The sequence below is a fragment of the Pygocentrus nattereri genome, chromosome 9 (assembly GCF_015220715.1).
Source record: "Pygocentrus nattereri isolate fPygNat1 chromosome 9, fPygNat1.pri, whole genome shotgun sequence".
Taxonomy (NCBI): domain Eukaryota; kingdom Metazoa; phylum Chordata; class Actinopteri; order Characiformes; family Serrasalmidae; genus Pygocentrus; species Pygocentrus nattereri.
In genome coordinates this window covers 37,660,726-37,678,128 of record NC_051219.1, presented here as the reverse complement: position 1 = coordinate 37,678,128, position 17,403 = coordinate 37,660,726, and the positions used below count along the sequence as shown (strand labels likewise).

Here is a 17,403-nt window from a genome sequence, read left to right as displayed (position 1 = left end):
TCGATGAATTTCAAAAAACCATGTGGGCACATATATAACAGTCTGAGTTTATTAAACAAGATAAAGATACAAAGTGTCCTCAACAATGATATTTTCTAAATTCATTTTGCTGTATTGTCTGTGCATATTGAGCCAAATCTTGAAGACCACAATGCAAGACAAATGGAAGAAAAAAAAAAAAAGAAGTAAATTTCTAGACATATATAACAATGCCATACATATGTTAACAGTTAATTAATAACGATTACGGTCAGAGAATTCCATGCGGAAAAATAAAAAAAGGCTTAACAGACTGAATACTGAAAACATCAACATGGGGGAATAAAAAGAAACACAATTGTCATTCGGTGATAGTAAAATTAAGGCTTACAAATAAATGATGGATATTAAAAACAATCAGTACTTACAGAAAAAAATATTAATAACTGGAAATACAGATACGAAAATGAACAAAGTACAGTATCTAAACCTTTTAATTTGCACTATTAATGAATACATAGTATACTTTTATAGTAAATGTACACATCGTTTGATTTAGGGAGATTTAGCAAGTAAATACATTGGGTCAGCTCAACATGTATTGTTTCCAGGCAAGTGGTCAACTGGAGTTTAATATTACAGGCCCAGTCAGGGTGAACCGGGTTAGAGCTAAATGGCATAAATTAAGCACTGTCATTCTACTACTACTAATGTAGAAAAATTGAAATCAATCTCTAGCAATCTGCAAAAACCTAAACGCCCAAAAGGTTCTGATCAGGGCACTGATATGTAAACATGCTTGAGTTCCATCATATAGCTTCTGTTGGGTTTTTTATAACACAATGAGAACATTCTTCCTAGATGTCTGAGTGTCTTAGGCTCAAACCGTTATTCAACAGAGACTTATTATAATGAGGGAAAGTTGTACAACTCTGCTCTGCGCTCTGTGTTACTGTTAAGGGAAATGTAACTGTAACAGACAGGAATCGGAACATCAGTTATCTGCTGAGGTTTTTAAATGTGTCTTAATGTAAGCACCAACAGATAAAATGAAAGCAACATTGGGTTAACTGAAAGTAAAACACTGCTCACATTTACAAACTATTAAACAAAAATCATTTGTATGAATCAGTAAACCATTACTGTCCAAATCATTATTTAGGGCAATGTATATGGGACATATCAGGGAGCAACAACTTATGGTCCACACATAACAACAATAACAGTAATAATAAAAACAATTCAACATAATTTCTGGCAGTTTCTTAAATGTTCATCAATGAAACAGTATGAGCTTAACAAGTGACTGGTATGGTATGACTGACTGAAGACAAAAACAACAATGGACGTGACGTAGCTGCAGTGTTGTTTAACAACACAAAAAAAAAATATCGGACACTGACAATTCAATAGACTATGTGCTGAATTAGTTAATGCAGTAAAATAAAATAAAAAACTTTTGGTCTGGTGTAGTTGGGTTTTTTTTTTCTGAGTTAAGAGCTATACATTTAAAGATGTATTTAAACAAAAGTACATACTTGTGTGTAGAACATCAATACCAGTAAGCACCTGCACATTCATTTACCAACAGGCTGTTTGGGCCCACCTTCAGGGGAATTTCTGCAAAATACTGAATACTAACTTGTACTCCACACTAACTATACCGCACACAAGAAAAACAAACATACTAGAATCTAAACATGAAACTGTTGTAACCTTGCTCTATTTGCTGCCATAACTGCAAATATTTGGATTATGTCTGTGAGGCCACATGGAACATAAGGCTAGACACAAAGCACAAGAGAACCAAGAGGTCCATTTATTTATTTTTTTTTTACTTTCAGTGAAATTGTGCTAAAAGTTAAACAAAAAATTTAGAAATTAGTAATACCACTATACTCCGAGAGGGGGAGGGATTCTGTATAGAAATGTAACAATTTCACAATAAATGTAGATTCTAATTAAGCATATACAATTGTCAGAAAGGCAGTACTGTTTTGCTGGGACTTAAATAGCACCCCTAGTGACTGCTGCAGCACAACACAGTGGTACATGTCTAAACCAAATTGCAGTGTCTGGCAGTAAACTTTTTTACATTCAAAATAAGTCTCCTAAGTTGCTTGTTTAAATGACAGATTCCCTTTTAATACTGTTACTGTTACTACACTACAATTTTAATACTTTATATTTAAGTACATTGCTGAATTAGGTGCTTGGTCTTTAAAGCCACAAAGAAAGATCTGTTGAACCGTTTTTGTGTACATCAGAACATCATCCCACTTTGAGCAAAGGAAGGGAGCAAAGAAAAATAGCTTAAAAAAAGCTTACAGAGTACATAACATCACAGCTTGGCCAGGGCATGTGGTTCTGGTTAGGACATTTCACACTTGACTAGCACCACTGTGTCATTTCATTGCTTCATTAAAACAAACAATGCAATAATGCAATTAGTATGATCGTCAAGTGCTGAACAATTTGGGGAAGAAAGTTTGCCCTACAAAAAAATAGAAAAGAAAGTAGTGGAAATCAAACTGATTTCTATGACATTGCACAAAAGATATATATGTAAGTACATCTGTGATGTAATTAATGCAAGCAGTTGTTTTAGAGAGCGTCCATGTACACCGACGCTCTTATATTTGCACAATTTTAATGAAGTTTCCAGAGCCTCAGAGTCCTTTCAATTTAAATGTCTTTTAAGACAATAGAAAAATAAATGGGCTCTTAAAACACACAAGATCTGGCTCACAAGATCTACAGACCATGGGAGCTAGCTTTTTAGAATTTAACGTTTAAAATGTGGACATTATTTGGAAAATCAAGAAAATCAAAAATTATAATGTCACTAGGTATAATGTAGGTAATATTGATAATGTATGCAAATGTTTGAAGCTTTTACAGCAACAGACTTATGCAAAAGTTTGGGGCTCTCTGGTCAGCTAGTTAGCAATGCTTCCAAGAATTCAGGGTGTTAGATGGGGTTAAATGCTAGTCTTCGCAGCTCTTTGGCCCCGAAGGTCCCCAATTTGACATCCTGTTCTACAGTTTTTATGCAATGTTTTAGTGCACGGTTTGTACTTATTTATTTACATATCATTGTGAAAATAAGTTAACACATCCAATACAGGGAACAATTCTGCACATTTTAGTGCACAATTTGTTTTTATTTACTGAACTTATTGCAAAAAATAAAACATGAGAACAATGTGTTCAAACTTTTGCACATCACATTTTTCCCTCAATATATTTAATATAGTAAATAAATAGAAACTGTGTACAAAATATGCACAACTTTGCTCCATAAAGAGGATGTGTTAACTTATTTTCAGGAAAAAGATATTTAAGCAGGGGCACCCAACCTTTTGCAGAAGACTGTATACTTTAATATACTCAACTGTGCCCACATTTGAAGTCCTACATTTCTTGGTTTCCTCCCAGGATCCACAAATCCTCTAAACTGTTCTACCCAAACCAGTACTCATCACAATGATGCTGCATCTAAGCAAGATTCATACATTACTTCACATTTTCTTCCCAAGTTCTGCTCTGTTAATCGAGGAGGTTCAAAGAGGAGGATTTGTCATGTCCACACTAAAACTAAACACGCTACCCTGTAAAACGAGATGGTGCTCATAACTAAAAATGGAGATGGAAAACGACACACAAAAGAGCCATTATACTTTCATAATCATAGTTAGCCCCAAAGCTAAAGCCTGACTTCCCCTTGGAAAACTTCAAACTTTTGAGCTAACCCCGAGACTGGAAAGTGCTTTAAGTTTATCTTTGGATGTCTCCCTAACACACCCTTGATAATCTGAGAACAAGCAAGTAGGAAACAGCCTGTTGTTCTATTCTTGGGATGCATGTTTAGATTCCCATTTAGACTGGTGCCTGGTGTTGAATCACCTTGGACACCAGGTGATGGGATGTAGCCAGTCAAGCAGCTACATCAATTTGTACTAAATGGCTAAAATATAGAGGAATATGGCAGACACAGTGTCCTTTGAGAACTGGGGTGCTGCATATTCCTTCTCTGTCTTCTTATTCACAATAGAAGAGCAGCCTGGCACACAAAAGACAAAACAAAAAACAACCTTTTTGAAAGGAAGAGGAGGTAAAGAGAAGAGCAGAGGGAAGCTCAGATGAGGGATACGCGTATGGGGATACTGGGGGATTCTGTTCTCTGCGGAGAATGGTGGCTAACAAGATGTTCAACCACTGTGTGTTTGGACATGTGCTTCATAAGGTAGGTCTCCTAAAAACAAGAACAAACAAGAAATGTGTACATTGAGATTTGATTAGAACATTAGCACAACTGCTGAATGAACTTGGTAATGAATCAAAGTTCATTGAAGACACAGATTGTAGTTTTCATAGTGATTCTAGATCTGTAATTGTGCCATTTTAAAAGCATCACAGAAATACTGATGCAGAATATCATGTACTGGACCTATTTTCTTTGTCTTTTTTATTCACATTTTCTAGTCCTGAAAGAAGCTCTGCTCAGCCAGAACAGAGTTGGATGGGGACCATTGGGAGAGAAGGAGGCAAGGCTTTTCACTTCAGTTGCAAAGGTAGGTGTTGCCACAAACGTCAAACTCTACTTTTAAGCACAGGAATGCTTTTTATTCAATGGTAGTGCTTAAAAGCATCAAAATTTGTTCTTGCTGCTTTGGAAGCATCATTCACTACGGCAATGTGTGGCATACTGCAGCGCCGTTGACATTTTATAATTACAACTTGTTGCTTGAGGATACTGAAGCTCATTATGATGTAAGGTTTAGCCTTAGTCGGAAGTAGGTAGGAAGGCTGGTACTCACCGATGTGTACGCGCGGCCACACATACTGCAGCAATAAGCTTTAGCGTTCTTCACAGCGTGTGCTGACAGGTGGATCTGTAGGGAGGCCGAGTCTGTGTAGGCACGGTAGCAGTTCGGACACTTGTATGGTTTGTCTTTATTGTGCTGCCTCTGATGGGACTAAGACATATAAGAGAAGTTACAGTGCTGCGATATGGACTTAAGATGAATATTAACCTGTCAAATGGTACTGGAAAAAGAAAGACTGATGTAATGGAGCAACTGCTCACAACCTTAAGCACAGATTCCCAAGTCTAATCTTGGAGTACCTACTGCCCTGCACTTGTTAGTGTTTTCCCAGGACCCAACACACCTACTTCAAGTCATGTAGAGCTTGTTAATGAGCTGATTAGGTGGGTCAGGTGAGTTGTGAGCACTGGAAACACTAAAATGTGCAGGGCAGAGAGTACTCCAGGACCAGGGTTGGGAACCACTGATCTAAAGTGTGGCACCTTGACTGGTGGAGGTAGGGTCATGGCTTAGGCAAATGCGGCTGCTAGTAGACCTGTATAGCTTTTTTTGGTGATATGACGGGGAAGATGCAAATCATCTGGCAATCTCTAAAGTTTGAGACTTCAAGCAGTTAGCAGTTATAAAATATTTGCTACTAAAGCAAATGCATTGTATATCATTATGCGGTGTAGTGTTCTTACTTTGATTTGATGATGGCAATATTCTAAACAATAATGTGCCTTATTCCAATTTTGTACAGAACTAATGTTGGAATAAATATTCTAACTAGAATACAACATTAGTCAGTCCTACTCTCTTACTATTCAGTCTCTTTTTGTTTTACTCACCTGTAAATTTGAAAGCTGTGTAAATGCTTTTTCACATCCAGGTTGGGCGCATTTATATGGCCTATCCCCAGTATGAATCCTAAAGGAATAAAAGAAAATAATAATTAAAAATGATCACAAACACAAACTCAACTTTCCACTGGGTTCTGCTCTTTGCACTGCATTGGGCAAAACACTCAAGGTGCTAGATGTTGCTGTATAGGTTTCATCAAAGGCTCTGACCTTGTGTGCTGTTGCAGGTGAGACAGCTGGCGGAAGGAGTTCTCACAGTAGGAGCAGTGATAAGGCTTTATCCCTAAGTGAATCCGGAGGTGCTGCGCTAGGTATGAAGCGTTGGCAAAAGATTTTGAACAGTGAGGACACTTATGGGGTTTGGCCTCTGTGTGGGACTTGGAATGAATCTGCATCTCTGACTTGTTGAAGAAGGTGAGTGGACAAACTTTACACCTGCACAGAATACAAACATCCAAGTAGTCAAAACAGTATGGTACATTCTGGAGAACACTGCCACCATCATGATCTCAGGATAATCTATTTGAATGGAAAAATGCCTATAGACCTGATACTAATAACCAGGCCCAGGTTTCGGAAGTCACTGGTTAAAACAGTCAAAACACACATAAATAGTCAGTGGTGTTTGGCTCAGATAATGTAGAAGTTTTTAAAATGTTATTCTGGCAATTACACATGCATTTCCACAACAAATGGGTCCTTTTCCCCCACATCAGTCTTTAGAAACACAGTGGCTGGCTGTGTTTGTTGAAGGGTGAGCATTTTGAGGGTTACAAGCTCGTTCATTTGTATTTCAACAAGTGAGCTGTCTATTCCTCTTGTTACAACATCTCAGTGTAATAAATGTGTATCATATGAACATTACAGAACACTATACAGCTTTTTTAATGAAATATAAACAATGACAAAGATTAATTTACTTTGTTGACTAATCAATGCAGTCCTTGTGTAAATTCATGCTTATTATGGAGGTCTAATACAGACACTAAAGGTCTTATAACCTTGGAACTTAAATAGTCACACCTGTAGGTTTTCCCCTCTTTGGCGATGGTGACTGACTGGTCAGGGCCTGAGGCCAAGATGGGGTAGGGCACCACCAGCAAGGGACCGGTGTTGTTCTCTGCTTTGATCTTCTTACGGCCACGCGGGGCTTTCGGCTGTGGTCCCAGCATCCCTGCCAAGCTCCCACTTTTCACCTGATCCATGCCAGGAGCGCTGGCAAGGCCTGAGATCACATTCAGGGAGGGTGCTCCTCCCAGCCGGTTCTGACTGCTAGACGTCGGGGTGGTGGGGGTCATGGCCTCAGAAGTGACGTGACTGTCTGCGCGAGAAGAGGGTACCAGGCCTGTGTTTGAACAAGTGGAATGCAGTTATGTTCCTTTTTTATTTGATTCCCTTAAAACCTAAAGACCCGTTTGTGGGTCCACAATTTAAGTACATAACTGCCATGTGAGTTTCACAGTATTTCGCATCATATTATTTACCAAATAATTCACCAAAATGACTGAATAAACAGCCTTTATAACAATAACAGAATAATAAACCTGCAGTTTAGGGGCTTAATTTAGCAATAATACCCTGATATTCATAATCAAAAATTTGGATTTAATGGCTGTTAACTTGAAATCAGGGAGGAAAACCAGTACAGTTACCCTTTATGCTAGACAGTGTGATATCACAATACTTTTAACACACACTATCATGTTACAAATATGGAAAAGAGAGTGCCAAAAATGCCAATGTCCAATCCAAAGAAAAGTGAAAAGGCTTACAAAGATAGCACTCTTCACACAACGTTATAGACACAATCAGGAATCAGGGGCCAGATACACACAAGTATCTTGTTTTGTTTTTTGTTGTGTTTTACCTGAACGATGGTTCACTCTAGCAGCCTGGTCAACAACTTGACGCATATGCCAGTCTTCCCATAATCCTTTAGCTTTCACAGCTGACTTGTCATCCATGTTCAGCTCTAGATCATCAAACAGAAACATATTGCTCATTACAATTACCTGCTTACCAGCTTAACCCCTTAAATCCTAAAGGCTCATATGTGAATGTATAGGTAATGTACTCACTCTCATAACTATATGTCCAGTATTATTACAAATGTACTTTATCAGCCCGACACGTTTGGTGTCTGAAGTTTTTTCTGTTTTATGTTTACTGCAAACATGAAAGTATAGAGGAAAAAAAAAAGAAACAAGTGTTTTTGTCCCTGACTACTGAAATATTTACAGTGTTTGAGGGGAGATGTTGGTAGCTACAGTGTTGAATAAGTCTATAAAACAAATATATTAGGATAAGTAGCAAGGACATTCAATCCATTTCGCGCATTTTATGTTAAGTCTATCTTTTTAGATTTGAACAACTCTATCTTTATACAAAGTTTTTTCAAATTAAGAAAAAAAATTGGTTCTGAAATAAAAACAACTTTAATCTGCTCTTGCATCTGTGGTGGATTTAGTTAATGCCAATTTCTGGTTAAAGTCTTTTTGCTTGATGTCTGAAGTTTCTTTATTTTTCCACTGAAGCTACAAGGCTCACCTAGTCAACATGCAACATTTTTAGCTGCCAGTTTAACACTGTGCAAACTGCTTGCCTAAATCATAACATGAGAGCCTCAAACCATGCGGAGCCATTAAGTAATCTCGAATAGAACTGCTTAAGTGGCTGACACTATGTAACTGTGTTTTCTATAACAATGGGCAACAGTATAATGCATAGCTATAAACAACCATAGCAGCTACCTGGAAACCTGAATTTTGTTTGTACTTATGTCTATTTTTATGTATAAGAGATTGTCCTTAACAGTGTACTGTTTTGACAACTACCTGCCACGGTGCTGGAGGCAGGCCGGGCGTGAAGGGCAGTGTCTGGCTGGGAAGAGTTGTGGGCCTGCAGCCCCGGCACCTGCTGCAGCTTAGGGATGGACATCACATGCTGGCCAGCATCTGAGGGTGGTGAGGCCACCAGCAGGGTCTGCTGAGAGGGAACAGTGGTGGGTGGCAAATGCGGAGGTCTGATCTTTTCTGCCATCAGCTGCTCTTTGATCTTGTTGATAAGAACCAGGTTATCCAGCTGTAAGAATCATTCGTAATGCTCAACTGGGGACATTGACATTACTTGTATGAGCGGTCTGTGGTCACCATATAGTGGAACTTCGTAGCAATGGTGCATGTGTGTGCAAGTTGTAATGGATATATTTAAACAGAAATAAAATTTACATTGCTCTATATTTTACAACATCTGCTTGGGGTCCCTCAAGAACATTTTAATATGGAAACAGTAAATAAGAAATTACATGACTGGCTAAAATAAGACAGAAGATCCCCATGACCAGACTCTAGTAAACATTTCTGGTATTTAGTACATAATGTACAAATTATGGTTTATTTTGTTACACTACCATGGCTCCCACTAGTGGCAGTATTTCTGAGAAATGATTGTTTCAGTAACTGGGCAGGATAAAAACTGATTTATATTTAATAGGTAGACTGTCACACACGCTAGCCTGATGTGTGATTATCAGTGCTTGTTTAAAAAGAGTGGGGTTAGGTGAACTCACCTGACCAGGCATGGAGGGAGGTGGTGGCCAGAAATAAGGATTATTGAATCGAGGCTCCGCCATCCCTTCAATAAATGCAAACCAGATCATTTTAAAACATAATAGCATAATAGCATAATAATGGTTAATACATAATATACTAGTTTTTAGTAGGTACTGTCATAGAATTGTTGTTTTAATTATGCCTTTACCAATTACAGCATTATGACTACTATGTATGCTACAAAGAACAGTAAAGACCACCAGTACTGTTACATGAACATGTCTTTGCCATTCAAAGCATGATAGCAACTAAGGCTGTAACAATTTCTATACACTACTGAGAAGTCTAAAATATTATTTGTAAGTATCAAATTTTAATAATATCACCTATTAGGGCTGTCAGACAGGCTTAAAATTTAAAATTGAATTTTGTTCTTGCTTATATTTCCACTTTATATATCCAGAAAAACTACTGAGATTTCTTTGCAGTGGAGCTGACAGAAACCAGGGGATGCAATGTCTATATTTTATTTACTATTCAAAATAACCAGTGAAAAAAAAAGTCTATTGAGTTTTTATATGCAATGTTCATAATGGCAAAACAGTGGTAAATCTGGGGGGGGCGGGTTTCCTGGGTGACTATTTTGCATTACAACATTAAAAACCTGTTTTAGCTTTACGATAAGACTTTGGCCTGTCCTAAAGAATTATTTCATGTACTTTATGTTCCCATTCTCTAGAATGGAGCATTTCACATCAGGCCACTCTGAATGGCTGTTTATATCTTATCCATTTAAATATGAAGAAATGTTGTCTATGGAATTCCCCTTTAACTTACCCGCTGTACAAAGCGTCTACAACCCTGTTTCAAAAAAAAGTTGGGATGCTGTGCAAAATGTAAAAAAAAAAAGGAATGATGTGAAAATGATTTAAACTGTATATTTCATTAAAAATAGTACAAGACATTATATAAAATGCTAAAATTGAGAAATCTCACTGTTTTCCGAAAACATATTTGCCCATTTTGAATTTGATGGCAGCAACACACTTCAAAAAGGTCGGGACGTGGGCATTTTACCATTGTGCTGCATCCCCTCTTTTAACAACTCTTTGTAAGCATTTGGTAACTGAGGAGAGACACTGCAGCAGTTTTGAAAGTGCAGTGTTTTCCCATTCTTGCTTGATATAGGATTTAGATCATAGCTTCTCTGTTTGGGGTCTCCTTTGTCGTATTTTTCATTTCATAAGATAGCAAATGTTTTTTTTTTATAGGTGACAGGTCTGGACTGCAGTCAGGTCAGTTTAGCTCCTGGACTCTTTCCATATGTGGCAATGCTATTGTAATACATGCAGAATGTGGTTTGACATTGTCTTGCCTAAAATAAGCAAGATCTTTCCTTTAAAGGCATCGTCTGGATGGCAGCATATGTTGTTCCAAAACGTATATATCGTTCAGCATTAACAGGGCCTTCACAGATGGTCCTGAGCCCATACAGTGATTTTCACTACTGTGTACAGAACTGTGTTCTGGTTTTAATGCAATGCTATCTGAAGGTCTGAAGATCACAGCCTGTCAGTAGTGGTTTTTGGCCTTATCCCTTGCATACAGAGATTTCTCTGGATTCTCTGAAACCTTTAATGATATTATGGACTGTAGATGATGAAATCTTTGCTATTTTATGTTAAGAAACATTATTGATGAATTGTTGTAGTATTTGATTGTGGTAAACTCCTCCCCATCTTTACTTCTGAAAGCCTGAGATGCTGTTTATTTTTACCCAATCGTGTTACTGACCTGTTGCCAGTTAACCTAATTCATTTTTTTTAAGCATTACACAACTTCACCATCTTTTGTTGCCCCGTTCCAACTTTTCTGTAACATGATGCTGACATCAACTTAACAATTGGCATACATTAAAAAAAAGTCTCTGTACAATATATTTAATTGAAAACCATTTAATATAAGGTTGAAATGATTTTATTATTGCATTCTGTGTTTGTTTTTTTACAACATCCCAACTTTTTAGGAAATGGGGCTGTACATTTGGCCACTCAAAGTTTTGTCATCTGAAGCCAACCTATTAGTCACGTTCAGCTTAAACAATGCATCATTTCGTCCACATTAATATGCTACATTTTTGTTCATCTGAGTAAACCAATATGTGCAGTACGTAGAATTCTGTAGAAAACGTATGGCATGTAAACATATAGCTATTTAATGTCATTAAATGTCATTTAATTATTAATATTTACGGATATCTATCATTTGTATCTCATAATTTTGACTTGCCATCTCAAATAAATGAGACCCTATTTCATAATTGACTTGGTACCATAATTACAATTTGCTTTCTCATAATAATGGGATTCTGTTATGACTTGTTTCATAATTATGACTAAACATCTCCATATGAACTAAATCTAAATCTAAAATATCTTAAATTAATTTAAACCTTAAATCCACTGCTATCTTCAACGCACTGGGGTCTTATGTCTCCTGTTGAATTCAGTAGTATCTTTAATACACTGCTACATTAAATCTAAAACAGGCTTCTATAAAAATGAGATGAAATCTTCGCCTCAGAGGCTAAAATCATATCGAACCAGAAATATGCGCACTGGTACCTCAGTGTCAAAGCTGTCTACGAGAAAAATGCCCCTGTCCCCAAAGTGTCGACGCCTGCAGTCTCTCCCTAAATAACGACGTTCATCAAAAATCTATGAATGAACGCCTTTTTCCCTCGACAGGGACACAAAAGTTGCTGAACTTTTTCATTCTTTCCTGCTGCCAGCTCATGCCCATCATTCAGAAAAGGCCGGAGAGTGAAGGCAGATTTCACGCAGCACACGAAGCTGAAGTCACCTTCCACCGTTCCACCTTAAATGGTGCAGCAGTTACATTCTGGCGTCTCGGGCACATTATAAATGTGGCTCCGGCTCCTGAATGTAAGCTGCTACCCCGTTTAAGGTGGAACGGGGAAATTAGAACAAGAGGCTGGCGAATAGGAAGCCAACTTCAGCCTCGTGCACGCCACGCATATTCACACGGTTTCAACAAAACGTTTCAGACAAAAGAACAAGAAAAGAAACGACTAAAATGGCAGCCTGTCTTTATTTTCATAAGGAAGGGCGCCATATTCTGCGGAGCCCGAATTTGCCCCTCGATTTGTGTTGGACTGAGACAGAGGGGGCAGAAAACCGCAGGACCTGGCCGTGGTGTGTGTGTGTGGGAATGTGGCTGTTTGTTTATGAAGAAGAATTGCACCTTTGAATTGCCCGGCCCCTCTGGAAAAAAAACCTGACACTTCCTACAACAATCCTGCCGCGCAAAAACAGCCGCACGGCTGCTGCCCGCGGCTCGGCTCCATCATCCCCCTCCGCCTCTCCGCAGCGGCGAGGCGGAGAATCCGCTCCCAGAAAAGCCCGTTCGCTGCAGAAAGCTCCAGCCGCGCTCGCTTTAATGGTTTTGGGGGAGATTTTTAACCTCCCGCGCACATTAAACACCACCGATACGGGCTCTGCGGGCATGCACTGCAACTAAATACTCGTGTCGCGACGGCATGAAGGAGTAAAAACGTGTTGGACAGACCTTTTATTCCAGCTGCGGATTTTTCCCTTCGCAGAATAAAAAGCTAAAAGCGCTTGATGTTCTTTCTATGCGCTTCTAGCTTTCACCGCTTCCGGGTCGCCGTTCGTTCACTTCTGGTGGGTTTTTTTTCACGAGGCTGAAGTTGGCTTCCTATTCGCCAGCGTCTTGTTCTAATGGCCCCGTTCCACCTTAAATGGTGCAGCAGCTGCAGTCTGTCGCCTCAGGCGCCACAATGTAACTGCTGGACCATTTAAGGTGGAACGGGGAATTCGGAAAAGCGGATTCAGCTTCTCTCTTTCTCTTTTCTCTCTCTCTCTCTCTCTCTCTCTCTCTCTCTCTCTCTCTCTCTCTCTCTCTCTCTCTCTCTCTCTCTCTCTCATGAAGTACAGAATCACACAGCAGTTCATTTTTCTATCATGGCGCTTCATAAAGGGGGAGAAAACCTCTGCTCTGAGTCTAAATCTGCTGCAGTTCGAGCCGGGGATGCTGTAATGGGAGCAGCAGTGAGTAGCAGAAAGGAAGAGTGAGTTAGGATTAACCCTCTATCTCTCTAACTTCGTTATAAATCCATGTTGAGCTCACAGCTGTGAAGCATTTGCTTCGCGAACCTGCCTGATGTTTTCCTCGCCACTAGATGTCGCTGTTCGTCTTGCTAAATGATGGCGCCTGCAGTGGGGACGCTTTAAAGGGCCCCTATTTTACGCTTTTCTTGTATTTTATTTTCTCTACTTATAACATTTATGCGGTTTTAGCAAACTTATTTCACACGGCCATTTCCAGAATAAGCCTCTCGCTATTCCTCAAGGCCTTGGATTAAGTATTAGTCTTAAAACCGTTTGACTCAGTTTTGTATCAGCCACGTCAGGAATTGCTCTCTCTAAATAACGTTTGTAGGCTATGCATTATTTAAGGTCATATTTTATGATGTACACTCACTGAGCACTGTATTAGGAGCACCTGTACACCTACTCATTCATGCAGTTATCTAATCAGTCAGTCATGTGGTAGCAGTACAGTGCATAAGTTAATTAGATTCCGACCCGCAGCTAAATAATAATACATATCAGCCATCAGAATGAGTGAAAAGTGTGATCTCCGTGATGTTGACCATGGCAGGTTGTTGGTGACGGGCTGGCTGGTTTGAGTATTTTTTAAAATGCTAATGCCTGGGATTTTCACGCACAACACCATCTTAGAGTTTTTTTCAAAATGGTGCAATAAAGAAAAAAAAAAGTGCAGTTTTGTGGACAGAAATGCCTTGTTGATAAGAAAGGTCAACAGAGATTGCCCAGATTGGTTTGATCTGACAGGCTATGGTACTCAGATAATCACTCCATACATTTGTGGTGAGCAAAAAAAGCTCATCAGAATGCACAAGATGTCAAACCTTCTGGTGGATGGGCTACACCAGCAGAAGACGACGATGGGTTCCACTTCTGTCAGCCAACACAGAAAGCTGAGGCTGTAGTGGACACAGGCTCACCAAAACTAGACAGTTGTTAACTGGAACACGTATGAAGAATCTCAATTTCTGCTGAGGCAGACAGATGGTATTGTCAGAATTTGGCACCAACAGCATGAAGCCACGGACTCTACCTGCTATGTGTCAACAGTCCAGGCTGGTGGAGTTGGTGTAATGGTGTGGGAAATGTTCTCTTGTCACACTTTGAGACCGTTATTAGTCCAGGCTTTATTACCAATCAGTCATTGCTCGAATGCAGACCATGGGTATCCCCTTATGGCCAAAATTTACCCATCTTCTAATGATTTACAGCAAGATATGCTCCATGTCACAAAGCAAAATCTGGTTTCATAAGTACGATAATGAGTTCAGTGTTTTTCAGAGGCGTTCCCAGTCATTGGATCTGCATCCTGTAGAACGCCTTAGGGACATGGTAGAATGAGAGATTCATAGCATGAAAGTGTACCTAGAAAATCTGCAGGAATTGCATGATGCAGGCTCTGAATCTTCTGGAATCCATGGCATGAAGAACTGAGGCTCTTTTGGGAGGAAAGGGAGGCATGGTGTTCCTAATAAAGTGCTTAGTGAATGTACACTGCTCAAAAATATAAAGGGAACACTCAAATAACACATCCTAGATCTGAATGAATGAAATAGTCTCATTGAATACTTTGTTCTGTACAAAGTTGAATGTGCTGACAACAAAATCACACAAAGATCCATCCATCCATCCATCATCTTCCGCTTCTCCGGGGTTCGGGTCGCGGGGGCAGCATCCTGAGCAATGAAGCCCAGACCTCCCTTTCCCCAGCCACTTCCACTAGCTCCCTGGGAGGGATTCCGAGGCGCTCCCAGGCCAGCTGGGCGATATATTCACGCCAGCGTGTCCTGGGTCTTCCCCGGGGTCTCCTCCCCGGTGGACTTGCCTGTGACACCTCCCAAGGGAGGCGTCCAGGAGGCATCCTAACAAGATGCCCGAACCACCTCAACTGGCTCCTCTCGACGTGAAGAAGCAGCGGCTCTACTCCGAGTCCCTCCCGGATGACCGAACTTCTCACCCTATCTCTAAGGGAGAGTCCAGCCACCCTGCGGAGGAAACTCATTTCAGCCGCTTGTATTCGCGATCTCGTTCTTTCGGTCATTACCCAAAGCTCATGACCATAGGTGAGGGTGGGAACGTAGATCGACCAGTAAATCGAGAGCCTTGCCTTATGGCTCAGCTCTTTCTTTACCACAACAGACCGGTAAAGAGCCCGCATCACTGCTGACCCAGCACCAATCCGCCTGTCAATCTCCCGCTCCCTTGTACCATCACTTGTGAACAAGACCCCAAGATACTTAAACTCCTCCACTTGAGGCAAGAGCTCATCCCCGACCCAGAGAGGGCTCTCCACCCTTTCCCGCGTGAGAACCACGGCCTCGGATTTGGAGGTACTGATCCTCATCCCGGCCGCTTCACACTCGGCTGCAAACCGATCCAGTGAAAGCTGAAGTTCTCGGCCTGATGTCCCCAATAGGACCACATCATCTGCAAACAGCAGCGATGTGACCCTGAGGTCACCAAACCGGACACCCTCCATCCCCTGACTGCGCCTAGAAATTCTATCCATAAAAATTATGAATAGAATCGGTGACAAAGGGCAGCCCTGACGGAGTCCAACTCTCACTGGGAAAAAGTCTGACTTACTGCCGGCCATGCGAACCAAGCTCCTGCTTTGTTTGTACAGGGCCTGAATGGCTCGTAGCAAAGAGCCATGTACCCCGTACTCCCGAAGCACCTCCCACAGAATACCCCGGGGAACACAGTCGAATGCCTTCTCCAAATCCACAAAGCACATGTGGACTGGTTGGGCAAACTCCCATGAACCCTCGAGAATCCTGGAGAGGGTAAAGAGTTGGTCCAGTGTTCCACGACCAGGGCGGAACCCGCACTGCTCCTCCTGAATCCGAGGTTCGACTATAAGCCGGACTCTCTTCTCCAGTACCCTTGCATAGACCTTACCAGGGAGGCTGAGGAGTGTGATTCCCCTGTAGTTGGAACACACCCTCCGGTCCCCCTTTTTGAAAAGAGGCACCACCACCCCAGTCTGCCAATCAAGTGGCACCACCCCCGATGTCCATGCAATGTTGAAAAGGCGTGTCAGCCAAGACAGCCCCACAACATCCAGAGCCTTGAGGAACTCGGGACGGATCTCATCCACCCCTGCAGCCCTGCCGCCAAGGAGCTTTTTAACTACCTTAGCGACTTCGGCCTCTGTAATGGACAAGCCTATTCCCGTGTCCCCAGACTCTGCCTCCTCACTGGAGAACATGTTGGTGGGATTGAGAAGGTCCTCAAAGTATTCCTTCCACCGCCCAATGACGTCTTCAGTCGAAGTCAGCAGCACACCATCTCCACTATATACAGTGCTAGTGGCACACTGCTTTCCCCTTCTGAGTCGCCTGACGGTTTGCCAGAATCTTTTCGGAGCCGACTTAAAGTCACTTTCCAAGGCCTCACCGAACTCTTCCCACACCCGGGTTTTTGCCTTGGCAACGACTGAAGCCGCAGATCGCTTGGCCTGTCGATACCTGCCAGCTGCCTCTGGTGTCCTACAGGCCAACCATGTCCGGTAGGACTCCTTCTTCAGCTTGACGGCATCTCTCACCTGGGGTGTCCACCACCGGGTTCGAAGATTACCGCCCCGACAGGCACCAACTACCTTGCGACCACAGCTACAGTCAGCCGCTTCAACAATGGAGGAGCGGAACATGGCCCATTCTGAGTCAATGTCCCCCACCTCCCCCGATATCTGGTCAAAGTTCTGACGGAGGTGTGAGTTTAAGATCAATCTGACAGGTTCTTCTGCCAGACGTTCCCAGCAAACCCTCACTATACGTTTGGGTTTGCCTGGTCTGACTGGCATCTTCCCCCACCACCTGATCCAACTCACCACCAGGTGGTGATCAGTTGACAGCTCAGCTCCTCTCTTTACCCGAGTGTCCAGTACACATGGCCGCAAGTCCGCTGACACGACTACAAAGTCAATCATTGAACTGCGGCCTAGGGTGTCCTGGTGCCATGTGCACTTATGGACATCCTTGTGTTCAAACATGGTGTTCGTTATGGACAAACTGTGGTTTGCACAGAAGTCCAAAAACTGAACACCACT

General features: G+C 41.3%; 1 protein-coding gene across 5 annotated transcripts; it reads right to left on the bottom strand.

The window, feature by feature from the left end:
* Window positions 1-33: 33 nt before the first annotated feature.
* On the bottom strand, window positions 34-13,084 carry znf362b (zinc finger protein 362b). Of its 5 annotated transcripts, none has more exons than XM_017710038.2 (9): window positions 12,790-13,084; window positions 9,219-9,283; window positions 8,485-8,731; window positions 7,518-7,622; window positions 6,674-6,995; window positions 5,861-6,085; window positions 5,639-5,717; window positions 4,800-4,958; window positions 34-4,234 (listed from the first exon to the last, which is right to left on the bottom strand). In XM_017710038.2, the coding sequence occupies exons 2-9, from the start codon at window positions 9,279-9,281 to the stop codon at window positions 4,118-4,120; spliced, it is 1,317 nt and encodes a 438-aa protein (XP_017565527.1). In that variant the 5' UTR covers window positions 9,282-9,283; window positions 12,790-13,084; the 3' UTR covers window positions 34-4,117. The 5 variants fall into 5 exon arrangements, with proteins under 5 accessions (XP_017565527.1, XP_017565536.1, XP_017565542.1 ...); XM_017710047.2 differs by having other exon boundaries at window positions 6,674-6,971; XM_017710053.2 differs by having other exon boundaries at window positions 8,485-8,704.
* Window positions 13,085-17,403: the final 4,319 nt, after the last annotated feature.